Genomic DNA, 20,515 nt, shown 5'->3' with positions numbered 1-20,515 from the left:
AATTTACAAGTTGATATTTAAGATGAAAGAAAGAGAAGGAAGTAACATCTGTCAAACATCTACAATATACCAAGTACTGAATGAAAATGCATGAAACAACTATCATTGCGAGCTTATACTATCACTATTTTTATAGGTGACAAAGCTGACTTCAAAGGTTATGCATCTTGCCCAAGTACCATGGAGCTGTAAGAAACAGAGCCCAGATTCAAACTTATTTAAGTCTATTGAACTCCATAGCCCATGATCCTTCCATTATGCTGTTCTGGTGGAGGGGTGGATAATTAAAAAATTATTTAAAACAGATAAAAATACTATCATAACTACCTGGTTGAGAAAGCTTTAGCAGTGAAATATAAACCTCATGGCACACAATATCAGATTCTAAAACAAAGTGGGCCACCCGGAAATTCTTGCAGCGGAGGATCAGGGGACAACCCAGGCTAGTGACAGGCAATTTCTCCACAGTTGCAATATGATGCAGTGCAATCTACAAAACAGAAAAGAACAACAACAAAGATCACAGACATGCACTAGATCTGTAACTATCAGTGTGCTTGACTCTCAGTAATGGTAACAGCATAACCATGTGGTCATATCTACAGCCTATAACCATCCATTGTAAGGCAAAACTGGGTTTCTGTCAAACAGAAGTAAATAGTGGTAAAAAAATCTGCTTGCAATGCAGGAGACCTGGGTTCAATCCCTGCGTTGGGAAGATCCCCTAGAGAAGGGAATGGCTATCCACTCCAGTATTCTTGCCATGGACAGAGGAGCCTGGTGGGCTACAGTCCATGTGTTGCAAAGAGTCGGACACAACCAAGCGACTAACACTATCACTTTCACACTTTCAATGCAAAGCAAATTATGGTATAAAACTTTTCTCTCCTTAGGGATATAAGGTTAGGAGATTTATGGGGCAGTTGTGGTGAATTTGGCTCAGAACAGATGGCTTCTAGAACTATTGTTATTGTTTAGTCTCTGGGTTGTCATGTCCGACTGTGTCTGTGCAGAGAGTCGTGCCCATGCAGAGTCGTGTCCGACCCTTTGCAATTCCATGGACTATAGCCCACCAGACTGCTGGAGTTTAAAAATCATAGTAGAATGACTGTCACAGAGAAAAATAGAACTTCCTCTTGTTCTATTAAATTACTAGTTAAAATGATTAATAATTGGTATTTTGCTTTATTGCTAATGAAGTGTTCCATGATCATTAACTATTTAACCCCTGTAACAATGCTTTAAGGTATAATAATCTCATTTCGGGAACGAAGAAATCAAAGCTCTTAAATGTGAATTCTTCATCAAAGGACATTCATCCAAAAAGTAGCACAGACAGAATTTGAACCATGACAGTCTAACTTTGTTCACAGTTATTTCTCTAGAAAGTCTAAAAACTCTAGTCCTAGAATTAAAATGTAACTAGAAATACTACACGGAGAAGGCAATGGCACCCCATTCCAGTACTCTTGCCTGGAAAATCCCATGGACGGAGGAGCCTGGTAGGCAGCAGTCCATGGGGTCGCACAGAGTCGGACACGACTGAGCAACTTCACTTTCACTTTTCACTTTCATGCATTGGAGAAGGAAATGGCAACCCACTCCAGTGTTCTTGCCTGGACAATCCCAGGGACGGGGAAGCATGGTGGGCTGCTGTCTATGGGGTCGCACAGAGTCAGACACGACTGAAGTGACTTAGCAGCAGCAGAAATACTACAAGGAAAATTTCTCTTCCACATCTTAGACTCTAGTGACAGTAAAGAAGAAATGAAGGATTTTTTTTTTTTTTTTTACCTAAGTGACTCAGGGAATAAGTAGAAACTATAAGACTAAGGACTAAAATAACTATATATAAGCACTGTACTGTAGTTAAGAAAGTTATTTCCCATGGGAGTACAGGTTAATAACTCTGATTTTAAAAAAAAAATATGAAGGATTATTAAGTCTTTAGTTTCATCATCCCTGCTCATGCTAATGCAGCAAAAAAGAAATGGAAAAGGAACTGGTACAAGAAACTGTATACAAATAATGCAAGTCTCTCTTTATAATTTCAAAATGCCATGGAATCATGGTTTTACATTTTTAGTCTTTGATGTTCTCCTCCTATCTGTGTCTCTGATGTTTCCTGCCACTAAAGCCTAAGTGTACTTTTTTTTTTCTGGACTTCCTGACCTGTGCCTGGAATGGCCATCCTATCATCATTTTATTTTCTTTTCCTCCATCTCACACAATCTATACCCCAGCTCCCATTTATTTTGAAAACAAATCTCTTTCAGGAAATCTTTTAATCATATCCATCATCTAAGAATGGGGTAGATGCAGGACTATTCACATATTCCAAGAAGGAATTTTTCATCTTAATGTCTGTCTTAACTATTTTGTCAAACTTAATTCTTGTTGTGGAAGTTTTGAAGGGTCAAAAAACTACTGATAATGTAACAGGATTAATAGATCAAATTTCAAGAATATCAAAGCCCTCCTGATCAATATGGTAGATCTATGTTTGAGCAGTAAAACACTGATCATTGAAAACAGGTGCCAGGCAAAAAACTGGTGACTTAGAGGCAGAAAGTGAAGTAGACTAAGGCTGGAAAGAGCTTCATTAACAGTACTAACTGGGTAAATATGCCTCCTTTGACATATAGAAAGTTAACATAAGTTCTCCCTTCCCAATGTAGTTCATTAGATTTGAAATAATACACAGTAGAAACAAATTTGGACCATTGATCTATATTTCTGTCTTTGTACCAGTACCATACTGTCTTGATGACTGTGGCTTTGTAGTAGAGCCTGAAGTCCGGCAGGTTGATTCCTCCAGTTCCATTCTTCTTTCTCAAGATTGCTTTGGCTATTCGAGGTTTTTTGTATTTCCATACAGTTTGTGAAATTATTTTTTCTAGCTCTGTGAAAAATACCTGAAATTATTTGTTCTAGCTCTGTGAAAAATACTGTTGGTAGCTTGATAAGGATTGCATTGAATCTATAGATTGCTTTGGGTAGTATACTCATTTTCACTATATTCATTCTTCCGATCCATGAACATGGTATATTTCTCCATCTATTAGTGTCCTCTTTGATTTCTTTCACCAGTGTTTTATAGTTTTCTATATATAGGTCTTTAGTTTCTTTAGGTAGATATATTCCTAAGTATTTTATTCTTTTCGTTGCAATGGTGAATGAGATTGTTTCCTTAATTTCTCTTTCTATTTTCTCATTATTAGTGTATAAGAATGCAAGGGATTTCTGTGTGTTGATTTTATATCCTGCAACTTTACCATATTCATTGATTAGTGGAGATATATGCTGTCTGTAAATGCAGGTAGAAAGGGAAAAGGCTCATGACACAGTACTAAAGAACTGGTTCCCAAACTGTTAGAAATTAAAGAGTCCTTACTAATTATATAATCTAACCACCTAATTTTACAGATGAGGAAACTGAAGCCCAGAAAGCAAGAGTCACTTGCCCAAGTTCATATAGTCAGTGTACAACTGAGTCTAGCTAAAACCAACTTTCCTGATTCTTCTTTTCTCAATCCTTTCATCATACCAAAGTGAACAAGATATAATGTCATATGGGAAAAGTCATGGTATTTTTAAAAAGGAAGTATTAAAATACTTTTTTATAATATACAGTCTGTTTAATTCATTTTATACTTATAAAATAGTCTCTATCATGGCCAGACATGATTTTAGGCACAACATTTTTATTTCTATAACCAAGCATTATTATTTCATTTATTTTACAGATGAGGGAAGTGAGCCTCAGAGAAGTTAAATAACTTGCCCAAGGTTACAAAGGTAGTAAATGTTGAAGCTGGGATTTCACCCTGAACACACTAGCTCTAGTCTTAATTGCTGTGCTATGCCATATATCAGAAGCATATTTTACTTGCTACAGAGGTCTAAGCATAAATCTAATGATTAAGATTAAATTATGATACTCTAGGATAAGTAAGGCATAAAGTAATGTAAAGGAATGTTACTAGTGCTAAACTAATTACAGAATATTATTTAAAGATGTAACAATGCATACACACACACACACACACACACACACACACACCACTCTGTCTTAGGTTAGACAGCTGGTCTATATTATTGCTACCCAAAATATAGTCCATGGGCCACCAGCATCACCTGAGAGCATTTTAGAAATTTAAAACCTTAGGCCTGAGCTTTTGCATTTTTAACAAGCTCCCAGGTTATACAGATGTTCTTAGTTGTTGAACCAACTTTATGTGTAGCAATTTTATGTGTAGCAAGGTTTTAAATTACTTCAGGATGCTTACCAAGTAGGCATCTTGAAAATACGTAGAGATCACTTTACCTTAAAATATTGAGGAAAAGTCTCATATAGTTTAAAATTACTATAGTCAACAACTTGAGGGAAGAGAAATTATATGATTCAATTTATGAAAAGACCCACCCAGAATAGAGTCTTTGAAGACAAGGTTTTACAGCAATTTAACTGTTAACTGAAATTTCAAAAAACTACCATGTGAGAAAGCATGTATACAAAATTCTTTAAGACTCTGATATTTCTTCCTATGAACATACATACCCATGTCTCTTTTCGGGCTGTCCCAGAAGCTTCCACATAGATTAGGTGGGTTGCAGTAAGATACAGACTTCCATTAGCTGGTTTCTTACCTACATAACGATCCAGTAATTTCACGTTTTCTACCTGTTATAAGGGTGGGGTGGAGAAAAATGCTGATTAAGTTATCAACTCACCATCTGTGATCAAAGTGGGGTACCTCAAAGTAAGACAAATGCTGTTAATTTACTACAAAACTTTGAGTTTTTCTGGTTTCTGTCAAGGTAGCAAACTAGTATGATCTGTGTTTCCTTTTCCTAAATCAACCATGAAGAAACTGTAAAAGTGAGATGGAAACATGGATTAAAATTCTAGATGATGTTACTATGATAGGGTAGATGTGTGTAGAAGATAAATAGGATATGGATGAAGTACTAATCTTATTGGAGGAAAGTGGCAGTTATTGTGCATGGAAAAATCAATAAGGGTAAATAACATGAGATTAGATCTTAAGTTTAAGATCTTCCATTAAAGTGCAAGAAAATAGAATACATAAATTTCTAAAAAGCAAGAGAAAAGTTGATTTATCCCAATGGAAAGTAGAAAAAAAAAAAAAAAAGAGTACCATAAATGGAAATTATAAAATTAAATGCCAGAAATAAGTCCTAATATAAGAGAAATTATAGCAAATATACACAAATTAAACTTACCAATTAAAAGACAGACTTATAGACTGAATTAAAACAAATACTCAACAATATTCAGTCTAAAAGATATATACCTAAAATTAAGAGATGTAAACAAGTTGAAAATAAAAAAGATAGAAAAGATACACTGACAAATATGAACAAAGCTTGAGTAGCATTCTTAAAATCTGACAAGATAGAATTAAGAGACAAAGAACAGGACAAAATACATCTTGCATCATGTACTTGCTTATAGCAGAATTGCAGAGACAAAGGAAACACTTGGATATTTTAACACTTTAATTAGGAATTGATAGATTAAACATACAAAAACAAAAAATAGAAATGAATAGAGACACAGAATACTTTTACAGTACAACTACAAATTTCAAGTTATTAGATATACAGAGAACTCTATATCCAACAAATAAAGAACATAAAATCATTCATGACAAATAATAGAACACTTCTAAAAAGACATCATGATAATGTCTATAAAGGAAGACTCAATAAATACCAAAGGTTCGATATCACACAATCTGCATTCTTATACCATGATATGATGCCATTAGAAATTAATAACAGAATAATAGACAAAGTTAGCATATATTAAGAAACAAAATTATTAAATTAACCTTGGGTTAAAAGCAAACCATAAATGAATTCATAAATATTTAAAATTGAAAAATAATAAAAGCACAACAAGTGAAAAATTGTGGGATACAGTTGAAGCAGAACTAAGAAGGAAATGTACAGCTTTAAGTACACTTATTATTAAACAAGAAATATTAATAAACTAGTTAATCATCCAATACAATGAAGAAAGTAAAAGAACAGAGAAAAAAGACAAATCACAGAAATTAATAAGCAGATAATCACCCCCACATACACACACACACACACACACCAAAAATAAAACAACAGAAAACATGAACAAAACTAGAGTTTAATTCTCTAAAAAGGTTAATAGATCTTTGAGAAGACTGGTCAAGAAAAAAAAAAAAAGGGAAGAGGCAAATACACAAAATACAGATTGTAAAAGGAAAAACAATGTAGTAAAATTCTTTAAATGAGAGTATTATGAACAATATGCTAATACATTGAAAAACTTACATGAAGTGAAAAAATTTCAAGGAAAATCCCTCAGGTCCAGAGGGATTTGCTAGTTAAATCTACCAAACTTTCATGAAACAAACTATCATATCCAATTGATTTCAGTGTTAGAAAAACAATGACAGTTAGTCTTATTTATGAGGCTAGCATAATCCTCATTCTAAAACCAAACAGACAACTATAAGAGATGAAAATTTATACAATTTCACTTATGAAATATAGATGCAAAAATTCAAATAAAATTATTTAGTGAATCAACAGTATATTTTCAAAAATGTATTCATTTCATCAGGTAAATTTAACTCAAGAAAGCAGAGTTCAACACTTAAAAATTTCAAAGGAATACATCACATGAATAAATTAAAAGAGAAAAATCAAATGATTTATCTCAATTGATAGAGAAAAATACTTTTGAGTTCATTTCTATTTATGATGCTAACCCTTAGTGAAATAGGAACAGAAGTAAACACCCACAACTTGGTAAAGATTATATATTAAAAGCCTACAAAGAATGTCATGTGTAATGGAGAAACTAAATGCATTACTTAAAAATCACAAACAAGATAAAATGGACCCATCTATCACTGCTACTCTTTTAAATATCCTGCTGCTGCTAAGTCACTTCAGTTCTGTCTGACTCTGTGCGACCCCACAGACAGCAGCCCACCAAGCTCCCCTGTCCCTGGGATTCTCCAGGCAAGAGTACTGGTGTGGGCTGCCATTGCCTAAATAGAAGATTATAACCCCATAAATAGCTAAATAAATCTTAAAAGATAAGAGTGAAAAAAGGAAGATCTGCTCTACTAGATATTAAGATATACCCAAAGCCATAGGGTAAAGAAAAAAAAAAAAAGCCGGAAGTACTAGTACAAAACTATACAAATAGATCATTGATAAAGGCTCACAGCTCAAAGGTAGATTTGTGTACGAATGGGCGCTTCATATAGGATAAACGTGGCACTACTAATTATGAACAAAAGATGTAAGTACTTACCAAAAGTGTGGGGAAAACTGTATCAATACATGAAGAAAAATAAAACTAGATCCTTATGTATTACCATATGCAAAAGTGTGATCTAGATATATCTATATGTAAGAGGAAAAACTATAAAGTTACTAGAAAATGCAAACCATGTCAGATCGACAGACAGGAAAAGACTTGAAAAATCAATCAATAACAGAATGGGAGAAAATATATAAAATTTCTAAAACTAACAACAGATCATTATCTAGACTATATAAGGAACTTCTGTAACTTAATGAAAAAAAGACAGAAGCTCTAATAGAAAAGCAGGCAAAAATATAAGAACAGGCAAGTTACAGAAAAGGAAATCCAATAGGCATACAACCATGAAGAGACACTCAAAATACTGGTAATTACATAAGTGAAAATTAAAACTACAAGACATTTCTTTAAGTTTGTAAGACTGGAGAAGACTGGAAGGCTAGAAAATGCCAAGTGTCAGTATGGTGTTGGGGATAAAAGAACCCTCATCTGTTACAAATGTCAGGGGGTGACGGGATATAGACAGATTGAGACTACTCAGGAAATCAATCTGGTACTACATAATTAAAGTAACAAAGTACACTCCATGATCCAGAAATTCTATTTCTGAAAACTAGCCCAAAGAAGTTTTCATATAGGTACTAAAGAGGACACATACAATACAGAACATTTCCATCACAGGGAGAATAGATAATTCAAGATGTAGTAGAGCATTAAGCAGGTATTAGAAGCAATGGGTGGATTTAATTCAGATAACCATTATATCTACTGCTGTGGGCAAGAATCACTTGGAAGAAATGGAGCTGCCTTCATAGTCAACAAGAGTCTGAAATGCAGTACTTGGGTGCAATCTCAGAAACGACAGAATAATCTTGGTTCATATACAAAGCAAACCATTCAACATCACAGTAATCCAAGTCTATGCCCCAATAACTAATGCTGAAGAAGCTAAAGTTGACCAGCTCTATGAAGACCTACAACACTTTTTAGAACTAATATCAAAGAAGATATCCTTTTCATCATAGGTTATTGAAATGCAAAAGTAGGAGTTCAAGAGATACCTGGAACATCAGGCAAGTTTGGCCCTGGCATAGAAAATGAAGCAGGGCAAAGGATAATAGAGTTTTGCTAAGAGAACACACTGGTTATAGCAAACACTCTGTTCCAACAACACAAGATACGACTCTACACATGGACATAACCAGAAAGTCAATACCAAAATCACATTATGTTCTTTGTGGCTAAAGATGCAGAACTTCTATACAATCATGTATTTTCCCGTGATATCACTAATTTTCTTGAAGAAATTTTTGCTATTCTATTGTTTTCCTCTATTTCTTTGCATTGTTCATATAAGAAGGCCTTCTTATCTCTCCTTGCTATCCTGTGAAACTCTGCATTCTGATGGTGGGAAACACAGAAGGCAAAAGGAGAAGGGGACGGCAGAGGATGAGGTCCTTAGATAGCATCACCGACTCAATGGACATGAATTTGAGCAAACTCTGGGAGACAGTGGAGGACAGAGGAGCCTGGCATACTACAGTTCATGGAGTCCCAAAGAGTAGGACACAAGTTAATAACCAAACAACAAGAAAAGGAGCAATAGGTTAGAGGTACACATAGAAACATAAATAGATGCAAAAAATACATAGCTTAATGAAAAAATAAGAAGCAGAATGAAATACTGAAGATATCACTAGTTATATAAATACAAATTCATGCAATTCCATCATGTTTTGAAGGATATATTCAAATATTCAGTTGAGTTCAGTTGCTCAGTCGTGTCCGACCCTCTGCGACCCCATGGACCACAGCACGCCAGACTTCCCTGTCTATCACCAACTGCTGGAGCTTGCTCAAACTCATATCCATTGAGCCAGTGATGCCATCCAACCATCTCATCCTCTGTCGTCCCTGTCTCCTCCTGCCTTTAGTCCTTCCCATCATGAGGGTCTTTTAAAATGAGTCAGTTCTTCCCATCATGTGGCCAAAGTATTGGAGCTTCAGCTTCAGCATCAGTCCTTCCAATGAATATTCAGGACTGATTTCCTTTTAGGATGGACTGGTTGGATCTCCTTGCAATCCAAGAGACACTCAAGAGACTTCTCCAACACCACAGTTCAAAACCATCAATTCTTTGGCACTCAGCTTTCTTTATACTCCAACTCTCATATCCATACATGACTACTGGAAAATCCATAGCTTTGACTAGATGGACTTTTGTCAGAAAGTAATGTTTCTGCTTTTTAATATGCTGTCTAGGTTGGTCATACGTTTTCTTCCAAGGAGCAAGCTTCTTTTAATTTCATGACTGCAGTCACCATTTGAAGTGATTTTGGGATCCGAGAATATAAAGTATGTCACTTTTTCCATTGTTTCCTCATCTATTTGCCGTGAAGTGATGGTACCACAAGCCATGACCTTAGTTTTTATATATTGAGTTTTAAGCCAGCTTTTTCATTTTCTACTTTCACTTTCATCAGGAGGATCTTCAGTTCTTCTTCACTTTCTGCCGTAAGAGTGGTGTCATCTGCATATGTGAAGTTATTGATATTTCTCCTGGCAATCGTGATTCCAGCTTGTGCTTCATCCAGCCTGGCACTTCACATGATGTACTCCGCATATAAGCTAAATAAGCAGGGGAACAATATACAGCTTTGACATACTCCTTTTCCAATTTGCAACCAATCTGCTGTTCCATGTCTGGTTGCAACTATTGCTTCTTCACCCGCATACAGATTTTTCAGGAGGCAGGTAAGGTGGTTTAGTATTCCCATCTCTTTAAGAATTTTCCACAGTTTTTCGTGATCCACACAGTCAAAGGCTTTGGTGTAGTTAATAAAAGAGAAGTAGGTGTTTTTCTGGAACTCTCTTGTTTTTTCTATGATCCAATGGATGTTGGCAATTTGATCTCTGGTTCCTCTACCTTTTCTAAATCCAGCTTGAACATCTGGAAATTCATCATTCATGTACTGTTGAAGCCTGCCTTGGAGAATTTTGAGCATTACTTTACTAGCTTGTGAGATGAGTGCAATTTTGTGGTAGTTTGAGCATTCCTTGGCAATGCCTTTCTTTGGGATTGGAATGAAAACTGACCTTTTCCACCCCTCTTGCCACTGCTGAGTTTCCCAAATTTGTTCTCCACAACATAAAAGTACAAGGTAAAGCAGCAAGTGTAAATGTATTAATAGAAGATACAACAAATTATCCAGAAGACCTAGCTAAAATAATAAATAAAGGTGGCTACACTAAATGATAGATCTTCAGTGTAGATAAAACAGTCTTATTTTGGAAGATGATGTGTCAGGAGCCACGTTAGGCATTATTGACAAAATGGAGGCATGGCCCCAACCCCCTCTCCTCATCTCGCAGGCACGGTCCCGGGATGAAGGAGTTAGGCCTTGTGATTCTGACTTGTTCTTTCCTTTCTTTGGTTGAGTTGGCTGGAAAGAATGTTAAGGTACTTGAGAGAAGCATGAGAAAGCACAAAGTCTTCTGCAGCTGTGCCCAGAAAATAATCTATAAAATAACCATTGACATTTGTTCAAGGATCTATACAAAGAATGTCCCAGGATGAGCATGTGGGCCGGAGCTTGAGGCCATGGGAAGGATTATTATCTGAGACCTGTTTGTGAGGGAAATATTTATGGCAAAAGAAGTTTGCTGAGTTTAGGGTTTAGGAATAATTAAGAATAGCTAGAAGCCTTTTTAGGAGATAGTGATCTTAAGATGCTAGGGGCAAACAGGATTTAGAAAGATAAGAAATAAACTGAGGAATGTGGCATGAGTTACAATGTAATCACAAGTTAAGTATAGGACACGTAAGAGAAAGTAGATAATAGATAGTAAAGCCAATTCTGAGAGAATCGCTGAAGCAGGAACTCTGCAGGACAACAATGATTTCTGGAGACAGTAAATCTGGGTGGGGGAAACTAAAAATGTCAAACCTCTGACCTAATGCTTTTGTCAAAGTATAAAAGAAAATCTGAAGCTTGAAATAAACATGTAGTTCCGTACTATGAATCAGAGGCTACATCATCATCCACCAACACCGCTCACCCCTTCAGGCTGATACCCTGGTTGCTGGAGCTGGACTCTGGCAATGATGCTATCTAGAACCTTCAGAGCTAGAAAAAAGTCAGTGCCTGGCTTCAGATTTCAAAGGACATATTGACTCTCTTGTTAGGACCTAATGCAGCTGGTGATTTTAAATTGAAGTCAGTGTTCATTTAAAATTCTGAAAATCCTAGGGCCCTTAAGCATTATGCTAAGTATACTCTGTGCTCTATAAATGGAAAAAAAAAAAAAAATCCTGGACAACACCATATCCATTTACAACATGGTTCACTGAATATTTTAAACCTACTGTTGAGACCTACTATTCAGAAAAAGATTCCTTTCAAAATATTTCCTCAGGTGCCAGTTGTTCCAAGTGTCCAGGCCTGAGGTGTTCTCCTAATTCCTTCCCCTGCTAGCACCTCAAACGGCAGACCACTCATCAAGAATTCTATATCCAAGACCTGAAAATTTGTTGCTTAAGATGATGAATGCTGACTTAGATGCAGTTGATGCTGAAAATTATGTGGAATTAGAGGGAAAAAATTACTTATTAATCAAGGGTTGGATTCCCAACACACACTTGAAGACCTCTCTGCAAGAGTAGATGCAGTTAGGGAAGAAAACATGAAGCTAAAATCAGAAAATCCAGTTCTTAAACAATATATAGAAAACTTCATTTTTTTAATTTTATTTTTAAACTTTACAATATTGTATTAGTTTTGCAAACATCAAAATGAATCTGCCACAGGTATACCCATGCTCCACATCCTGAAACTTCATGAAAGATTCTAGTGTTTTTCAAACAACTGACAGAAAAAACAAAAGAAAGTAAGGGACTGATATCCATTATGTCTTTATGGAATTGCTGCTGATCTTTTTTGCCTTTAAAACCTGGATAGATTCCAAAAGTTATAGGACTACTGTTTGTGGCTTCACTTAGTATTTATAAAGATGTCAGATCTGGGAAAAATTAAAAGCATAACAGAAGACTTCCATGAGTTTGTGTATTATGTTAGTCTATGAAAACATGCAAATGCATTGTAGAGACTTTACAATTAGAAATGCATATATTTATGACTTGAAAATGAATGTTATATCAAATTTGCTTTTATTTATAGGTTTAGCTTTCTATTTTACTATAGACACAGAGATACAAGTAAATAAACACCTTGTTGCAACAAAGTGACCAAAATCATACTGAATGCACACCTTTATTTTATTTTTTTTGAATGCACACCTTTATGTACCCTGTCCACCACTGTGTGCCTCATCTCTGTTTGCTTTCTTCCCGTTTTCCTTCCTCTACGGAAAAAAAAAAATGGTTTCACATTTATAAAAAGTAATTTCAGTAGTTACTCATCTAGGAGAGGAAGCAGAACTTCTAACTGCTAAAAATTAACCAAAATAAAATACTTTCTTAGTTAGGGCTTATTTGTTATGTTTAGTAGTAAGATAGGATAGTTGGTTTCTCTTTAATCAACTGAAAATGGAGACTCTAAAAATGAAGATTTTTCTTTGAATTATCATATTGGGAAGATTTGTTGTTAAAAACTTCCTTTGCACAAAATAACCTACGTGGTATCTAAAAAGATGAGCTCTGGTTGTTTGTTTGAAATAGAAAATTTTGAGGAAAAATATAAATAGTTTGGGGAAAGTACTTGTTAAGTACTTGTAACCAACTCCAAATGTTTTTTACTCAAGATTTCTGTTATCTCTAGCACAGATTAGATTGTGGGGGGACTATATAAGAAAATGAATTAAGTTTGGCTAGCCTTATATAAACCACACTTGGAAGAAAATAAAGTTTGGTCTCAGGTTTAATATCTAGCAGATCAACTTGGCAAAGTCCCTTAAGAGTGTATTAGTATCAAAATCATGAACAAAATGGGAAAATTTTACATGTATACTAATTGATGCTTTCTCAGTATTTTATCATACTACTCCCAGAATTTTCTGTAAACACAACTACTGGTTTACAGCGTTTTAGTCACTTAAGATTTCATTTTTTTTAATTTACTTTGTAGATTCCATTTGATAAGGAAACCAGTATCAGAAGTAATATTAAAATGTTAAATAGGAAAAGAGATCCACTAATATAGTTTATGGTTATTAAACTTTAAGCTAATGATGGAATAATCTTATGTTTGTATTGGTGTAAGATTTGATGGCTTTAGCTGTATGAATATGTAATAGTCATACATAGACATTTTGCAACTCTGTGACATAATTTTCAAACATTTAAAATTGTGTTGCAGTTATGCTTGGCTGTTTAATATAAAACAGTCTCAAAAAATATATTATTAATTGCATCCGGTCAACCAAGAGAATGTGCACATGATTCATGTTGTTTTAAGCTTGCTAACACAACATCCCTTCTGCAGCCCATATATCAAGAAGTCATTCTGATTTTTAGAGTTTATTATTTAAGAGATATATTTTGTAAGGCTATAGCTGCCATAGATAGTGATTTCCCTGATGGATATGTTCAAAGTAAGTGTAAATCCTTCTGGAAATGATTCACTATTCTAGGTACCACTAAGGACATTCATGATTCATGGGAAGAGAACAAAATATCAACATTATCAGGAGTATGGAAGTTAGTCATCATAAATGACTTTAAAGGGATCAGTCCTCAAAAGTGATGGAAATATCAAGAAAACTAGAATTTGAAGTGGAGGCTAAAGATGTGACTGAATTATTATATTAAATGAAGTAAGTCATAGAAAGACACATATTACATGATATTACTTGTATGATACAAATGAATGTATTTTCAAAATAGAAATCGACTCAGAAATAGAAAACAAACTTATGATTACCAAAAGGGACAGTGGGATAGTGGGAGAGGAGGAGAGACAAATTAGGAGTTTGGCATTAACATATACACATCACTATATAGAAAATAGGTAAACAAGGACCCGCTGTATAGCATATGGAACTATACTCAATGTCTTGTAATAACTTACAGTGTAAAAAAATTTGAAAAAGAGTGTGTATATATATATAATTGTGTATAATTGAATCACTTTGAGATATGCTAAAAACTAACACAACATTGTAAATTAACTATTCTTCAATAAAAGAGAAAAATTATACCCAAAAATGTGACTAAATTGCTGCAATCTCACAATAAAACTTTAACGAGGGAGATGTGTCTTATGGATGAGCAAAAAATGTGGTTTCTGGAGATGGAATTTACTCTTGGTGAAGGAACTATGAAGATTCTTGAAATTACAGCAAAGGATTTGCTGTAATCATAAACAATGATTAGCAGCAGCAGGACTTGAGAGGGTTGACTCTACTTGTGAAAGAAGTTCTAAAGTGTATAAAATGCTGTCAAATAGCACTATATGCTACAGAGAAATTGTTCATGAAAAAAAGAGTCAATTAGTGTGGCAAATTTAATTGTTGTCTTATTTTAAGAAATTACCAAAGCCACTCCAACCTTCAGCAACCCTGATCAGTCAGCAGCCACCAACATCAAGGCAAGAAAATTACAAATTGCTGAAGGCTCAGATGATGTCTAGCAATTTTTTAATAATAAAGTGAAAGTGAAAGTCGCTCAGTCATGTCCAACTCTTTGTAATCCCATGGACTATACAGACCATGGAACTCTCCAGGCCAGAATACTGGAGTGGGTAGCCTTTTCCTTCTCCAGGTGATCTTCTCAACCCAGGAATCGAACCCAGGTCTCCCACAGTGCAGGCAGATTCTTTACCCGCTGAGCCACAAGGGAAGCCCAAGAATATTGGAGTGGATAGCCTCTCCCTTCTCCAGTGGATCTTCCTGATCCAGGAATCAAACCAGGGTCTCCTGCATTGCAGGAGGATTCTTTACCAACTGAGCTATAGGGAAGCCCTTTAAAGAATAAAGTATATTTAAATTAAGGTATATACATTGTTTTATTAGATATAATGCTTTATCACACACTTAGTAGACTAAAATATAATATAAACAAAATTTTACATGCACTGAAAAGCAAAAAAGATAAATGTGACTTGCTTTATTGTGATACTAATTTCACTGCTGTGGTCTGGAACAATATCTCCAAGGAATGATGATAAATGAAAGATGGTCTGGCATTGATCAATGATGGTAACACACCATGAGTGAGGTACACGTAATGAACTCAATTCTATATATCTGAGGTTGAAAAACAGAGACAAACAAAAAGCCACGTTTCCTTTTTAAATCATGGGAAATAACCTTTTAGACACTTAAAAGGTATTCTATAATGTTGGCCTCTTTAATTCATCCACACTCATGGTTGAACTAATTTTTAACATTTGTACCTCTACATCCTTAGGCATTTTGACTTTCATTTAGAATGGGATAAAAGGAGAAATGCCTGAGACCACATCAACATAAAATTCCTAGCCCAATGCTCTTTTTTCTTTTTTTTTGAAATTTGTTTAACTGGAGGATAACTGCTTTACAAAGCTGTGTTGGTTTCCGTTGTACAGCAACATGAATAAGCTCTACATATACATATATCCCCTCCCTCTTAAGCCTCCCTCGAATCTCCCTATCCTACCTCTCTAGGTCATCACACAGTACTGAGCTGAGTTCCCTGTGCTATACAGCTACTCCCCACTAGTTATCTGTTTTACACATGGTAGTATACATATTCAGTGTTACTCTTCCGATTAATCCCAGCTTCTCCTTCCCCTGCTGTGTCCACAAGTCTGTTCTCTACATCTGTTTCTCTAGTCCTGCTCTGCAAATAGGTTCATCAGTACAATTTTTCTAGATTCCATGTATATGGGTTAATAAACAATATTTGATTTTCTCTAACTTACTTCACTCTGTATAACAGGCTCTAGGTTCATCCATCTCAGTAGAACTGTCCCAAATTCTAACCTTTTTATGGTTGTGCAATATTCTATTGTGTATATGCACCACGGCTTCTTTATCCATTTATCAGTCAATAGACATTAGTTCTCTTTCATGTTTTTATTGTTGTTGTTCAGTCATGCAGTCATGTCCAACTCTTTGTGACCCCATGCACTGCAGCATACCAGGCTTCCCTGTCGACACTTCACTGTCTTCCAGAGGTTGCTCAAACTCATGTCCATGGAGTCAATTATGTCATCCAAACATCTCATCCTCAGTCGCCCCTTCTCCTCTTGCCCTCAATCTTTCCCAGGATCAGGATCTTTTCCAATGAGTCAGCTCTTCACATCAGGGGGCCAAAGTGTTATGTTAGAGCTTCAGCTTCAGCTTCAGCATCAGTCCTTCCAATGAATATTCAGGGATGATTTCCTTTAGGATTGACTGGTTTGATCTCCTTGTTGTCCAAAGGACTCTCAAGAGTCTTCTCCAGCACCACAGTTTGAAAGCATCAATTTTTTGACACTCAGCCTTCTTTATGGTACAACTTTCACATCTGTTCTAGCTATTACAAATAGTGCTGCTATGAACACTGGGGTACATGCGTCTTTTTGAATTATGGTTTTCTCAGTGTGTATGCCCAGTATAAGGATTGCTGGGTCATAAGGCAGATTTATTCCTAATTATTAACGAATCTCATATTGTTTCCCATAGTGGTTGTATCACTTTACGTACCTATCAACAGTGAAAGAAGGTCCCCTTTTCCCCACATCCTCTCCAGCATTTATTGTTTGTAGATTTTTTGATGATGATAATTCTGATCAGTGTGAGGTGATATCTCACTGTAGCTTTGATTTGGATTTCTCTAATAATGAGCAGTGTTGAACATCTTTCCATGTGTTTCTCGGCCATCTGTAAGTCCTCTTTGAAGAAATGTCTACTTAGGTCTTCTGCCCATTTTTTGATTGGGTAGATTTTCTGATATTTAGCTTCATTCGCTGCTTGTACATTTTAGAGATTAATCCTCTCTCAGTTGCTTCATCTACAATTACTTTATCCCATTCTGAAGGTTATCTTATCTTGTTTATGGTTTACTGTGCTGTACATTTGATTATTTTTGTTTTTATTTCCATTACTCTAGGAGGTGGGTTCCACGTCCAGTTCTAACTGTTGCTTCCTGACCTGCATATAGGTTTCTCAAGAGGCAGGTCAGGTGGTCTGGTATTCCCATCTCTTTCAGAATTTTCCACAGTTTATTGTGATCCACAAAGTCAAAGGCTTTGGCATAGTCAATAAAGCAGAAATAGATGTTTTTCTGAAACTCTCTCCCTTTTTTGATGATCCAGCGGATGTTGGCAATTTGATCTCTGGTTCCTCTGCCTTTTCTAAAACCAGCTTGAACATCTGGAAGTTCACGGTTCACGTATTGCTTAAGCCTGGCTTGGAGAAGGCTATATATTGTCACCCTGCTTATCTAACTTCTATGCAGAGTACATCATGAGAAACTCTGGGCTGGAAGAAGCATAAGCTGGAATCAAGATTGCTGGGAGAAATATCAATAACCTCAGATATGCAGATGATACCACCCTTATGGCAGAAAGTGAAGAGGAACTAAAAAGCCTCTTGATGAAATGAAAGAGGAGAGTGAAAATGCTGGCTTAAAGCTCAACATTCAGAAAACTAAGATCATGGCATCTGGTCCTGTCACTTCATGGGAAATATATGGGAAAACAGTGGAAACAATGTCAGAGTTTATTTTGGGGGCTCCAAAATCACTGCAGATGGTGACTGCAGCCATGAAATTAAAAGACGCTTACTCCTTGGGAAGTTATGACCAACTTAGATAGCATATTCAAAAGCAGAGATATTACTTTGCCAACAAAGGTCTGTCTAGTCAAGGCTATGGTTTTTCTAGTGGTCATGTATGGATGTGACAGTTGGAGAAGACTCTTGAGAGTCCCTTGGACTGCAAGGAGATCCAACCAGTCCATTCTAAAGGAGATCAGTCCAAGGTGTTCATTGATAGGACTGATGCTAAAGCTGAAACTCCAATTCTTTGGCCACCTCATGCGAAAAGTTGACTCATTGGAAAAGACTCTGATTCTGGGAGGAATTGGGGGCAGGAGAAGAAGGGGACAACAGAGGATGAGATGGCTGGATGGCATCACAGACTAGATGGACATGGGTTTAGGTGAACTCCAGCAGTTGGTGATAGACAGGGAGAGCTGGCGTGCTGCAATTCATGGGGTCGCAAAGAGTCGGACATAACTGAGCGACTGAACTGAACTGAACTGAGGAGGTGGCTTGGGCTTCCATGATGACTCAGAGGGTAAAGAATCCTCCTGCAATGCAAGAGACCTGGGTTTGCTCCTTGGATTGGGAAAATCACTTGGAGGAGTGCATGGCAACCCACTCCAGTAATCTTGCCTGGAGAATCCCCATGGACAGAGGTGCCTGGCAGGCTACAGTCCATGGGGTCACAGAGTCAGACACGATTGAGCGACTAAGCAGAGCACAGCACAGGTGGTGGGTCAAAGAGGATCTTGCTGCAACTTATATCAAAGAATGTTCTGCCTATGTTTTCCTCCAAAAGTTTTAGAGTGTCTGGCCTTACATATAGCTCTTTAATCCATTTTGAGTTTCTTTTTGTGTATGGTATTAGGAAGTGTTCTAATTTCATTCTTTCACATGTAGCTCTCCAATTTTCCCAGCACTACTTATGGAAGAGGCTATCTTTTATCTATTGTATATTCTTGCCTCCTTTGCCAAAGATAAGGTGCCCATAGGTGCATGGGTTTATCTCTGGGCTTTCTATCTAGTCTGAAGTCAGGAAGGTTGATTTTTCCAGCTGTTTTTCTTTCTCAAGATTGCTTTGGTTATTCAGGGGTATTCGTGTTTTCATATAAACTGTATTTTGTGTGTGTGTGTATTCTATGAAAAATGCCATTGGTAATTTGATAGAGACTGCAATCAACCTATACATTACTTTGCTTGGTAGGGTCATTTTCACAATATTGATTCTTCCAATCCAAGAACATGGTATATCTCTCCATCTGTTTATGTTATATTTGATTTCCTTTATCAGTGTCTTATAGTTTTCTGCATACAGACCTTTTGTCTCTTTAAGTAGTTTTATTTTAGGTGTTTTATTACTTTTATTGCAATGATGTCTCCTTAATTTCTCTTTCTGACTTTTCATTGTTAGTGTATAGGAATGCAAGGGACTTCTATGTATTAATTTTGAATCCTTGGACTTTACTTAATTCACTGATTAGCTCTAGTAATTTTGGGGTGGCATTTTTAGGGCTTTCTATGGCATCACTGACTCGATGGACATGAGTCTGGGTGAACTCCGGGAGTTGGTGATGGACAGGGAGGCCTGGCGTGCTGCGATTCATGGGGTCGCAAAGAGTCGGACATGACTGAGCGACTGAACTGAACTGATGTATACTATCATGTCATTTGTAAATAGTGAAAGTTTTACTTCTTCTTTTCCAATTTGGATTTTTAAATTCATTTTTCTTTTCTGACTACCCTGGCTAAGAATTCCAGGACTACATTAAATAACAGTGGCAAGAGAGAGCACCTTTGTCTTGTTCATGATCTTAGAGGAAATGGTTTCAGTTTTTCAACATTCAGAATAATGGTTGCTGTGGGTTTGCCTTTATATAGTGTACATTAGATTTAGGTTGGTTCCTTCTATGCCCATTTTCTGGAGTTTTTTTTTTTTTTTTATCATAAATGGGTGTTGAATTTTGTCAAAAGCTTTTTCTGCATCTATTGAGATGATCATATGGGTTTTATCTTTCAATCTGTTAATTGAACATTGTGTGTAACATTGTGTGTAACATTGTGTGTAACATTGATTGATTTGTGTATACTGAATAATCCTTGCATCCCTAGGATAAACTCCACTTGATCATGGTATCTGATCCTTTTAATTTGCTGTTTGATTCTGTTTGCAAGTATTTTGTGCAGTAGTTTTGCATCAGTGTTCATCAGTTACACTGGCCTGTAATTTTTGTTGTGATATCTTTGGTTTTGTTATCAGAATGACGGAGGTCTTGTAGAATTACTTCGGGATTGTCCCTCTCTCTGCAAATGTTTGGAAGAGTTTGAGAAGGATAGGTGTTAGCTCTTCTCTAAATATTTGATAGAATTCACCTATGAAATCATCTGTCCCTAGGATTTGTTTGTTGGAAAATTTTTCATCACAGTTTTGATTTCAATTCTTGTGACTGGTCTATTCTTACTTTCTATTTCTTCCTGTTTCAGTCTTGGAAT

At 36.1% G+C, this 20,515-nt stretch overlaps 1 protein-coding gene across 4 annotated transcripts in view; it reads right to left on the bottom strand.

The window, feature by feature from the left end:
* Positions 1-20,515, bottom strand: part of MTMR8 (myotubularin related protein 8) — a 282,801-nt gene that overhangs the window by 222,430 nt on the left and 39,856 nt on the right. For all 4 annotated transcript variants that reach the window (XM_061410317.1, XM_061410318.1, XM_061410319.1 and 1 more), the window contains exons 2-3: positions 4,562-4,684; positions 328-490 (exon numbers count right to left, since the gene is read on the bottom strand). In XM_061410317.1, the coding sequence (XP_061266301.1) occupies positions 328-490; positions 4,562-4,684 (286 nt within the window). The remainder of the gene's footprint in view (positions 1-327; positions 491-4,561; positions 4,685-20,515) is intronic.

The sequence above is a fragment of the Bos javanicus genome, chromosome X (assembly GCF_032452875.1).
Source record: "Bos javanicus breed banteng chromosome X, ARS-OSU_banteng_1.0, whole genome shotgun sequence".
NCBI lineage: Eukaryota > Metazoa > Chordata > Mammalia > Artiodactyla > Bovidae > Bos > Bos javanicus.
The sequence above is the reverse complement of the archived record's forward strand: the minus strand, read 5'-3'. Positions and strand labels throughout refer to the sequence as shown.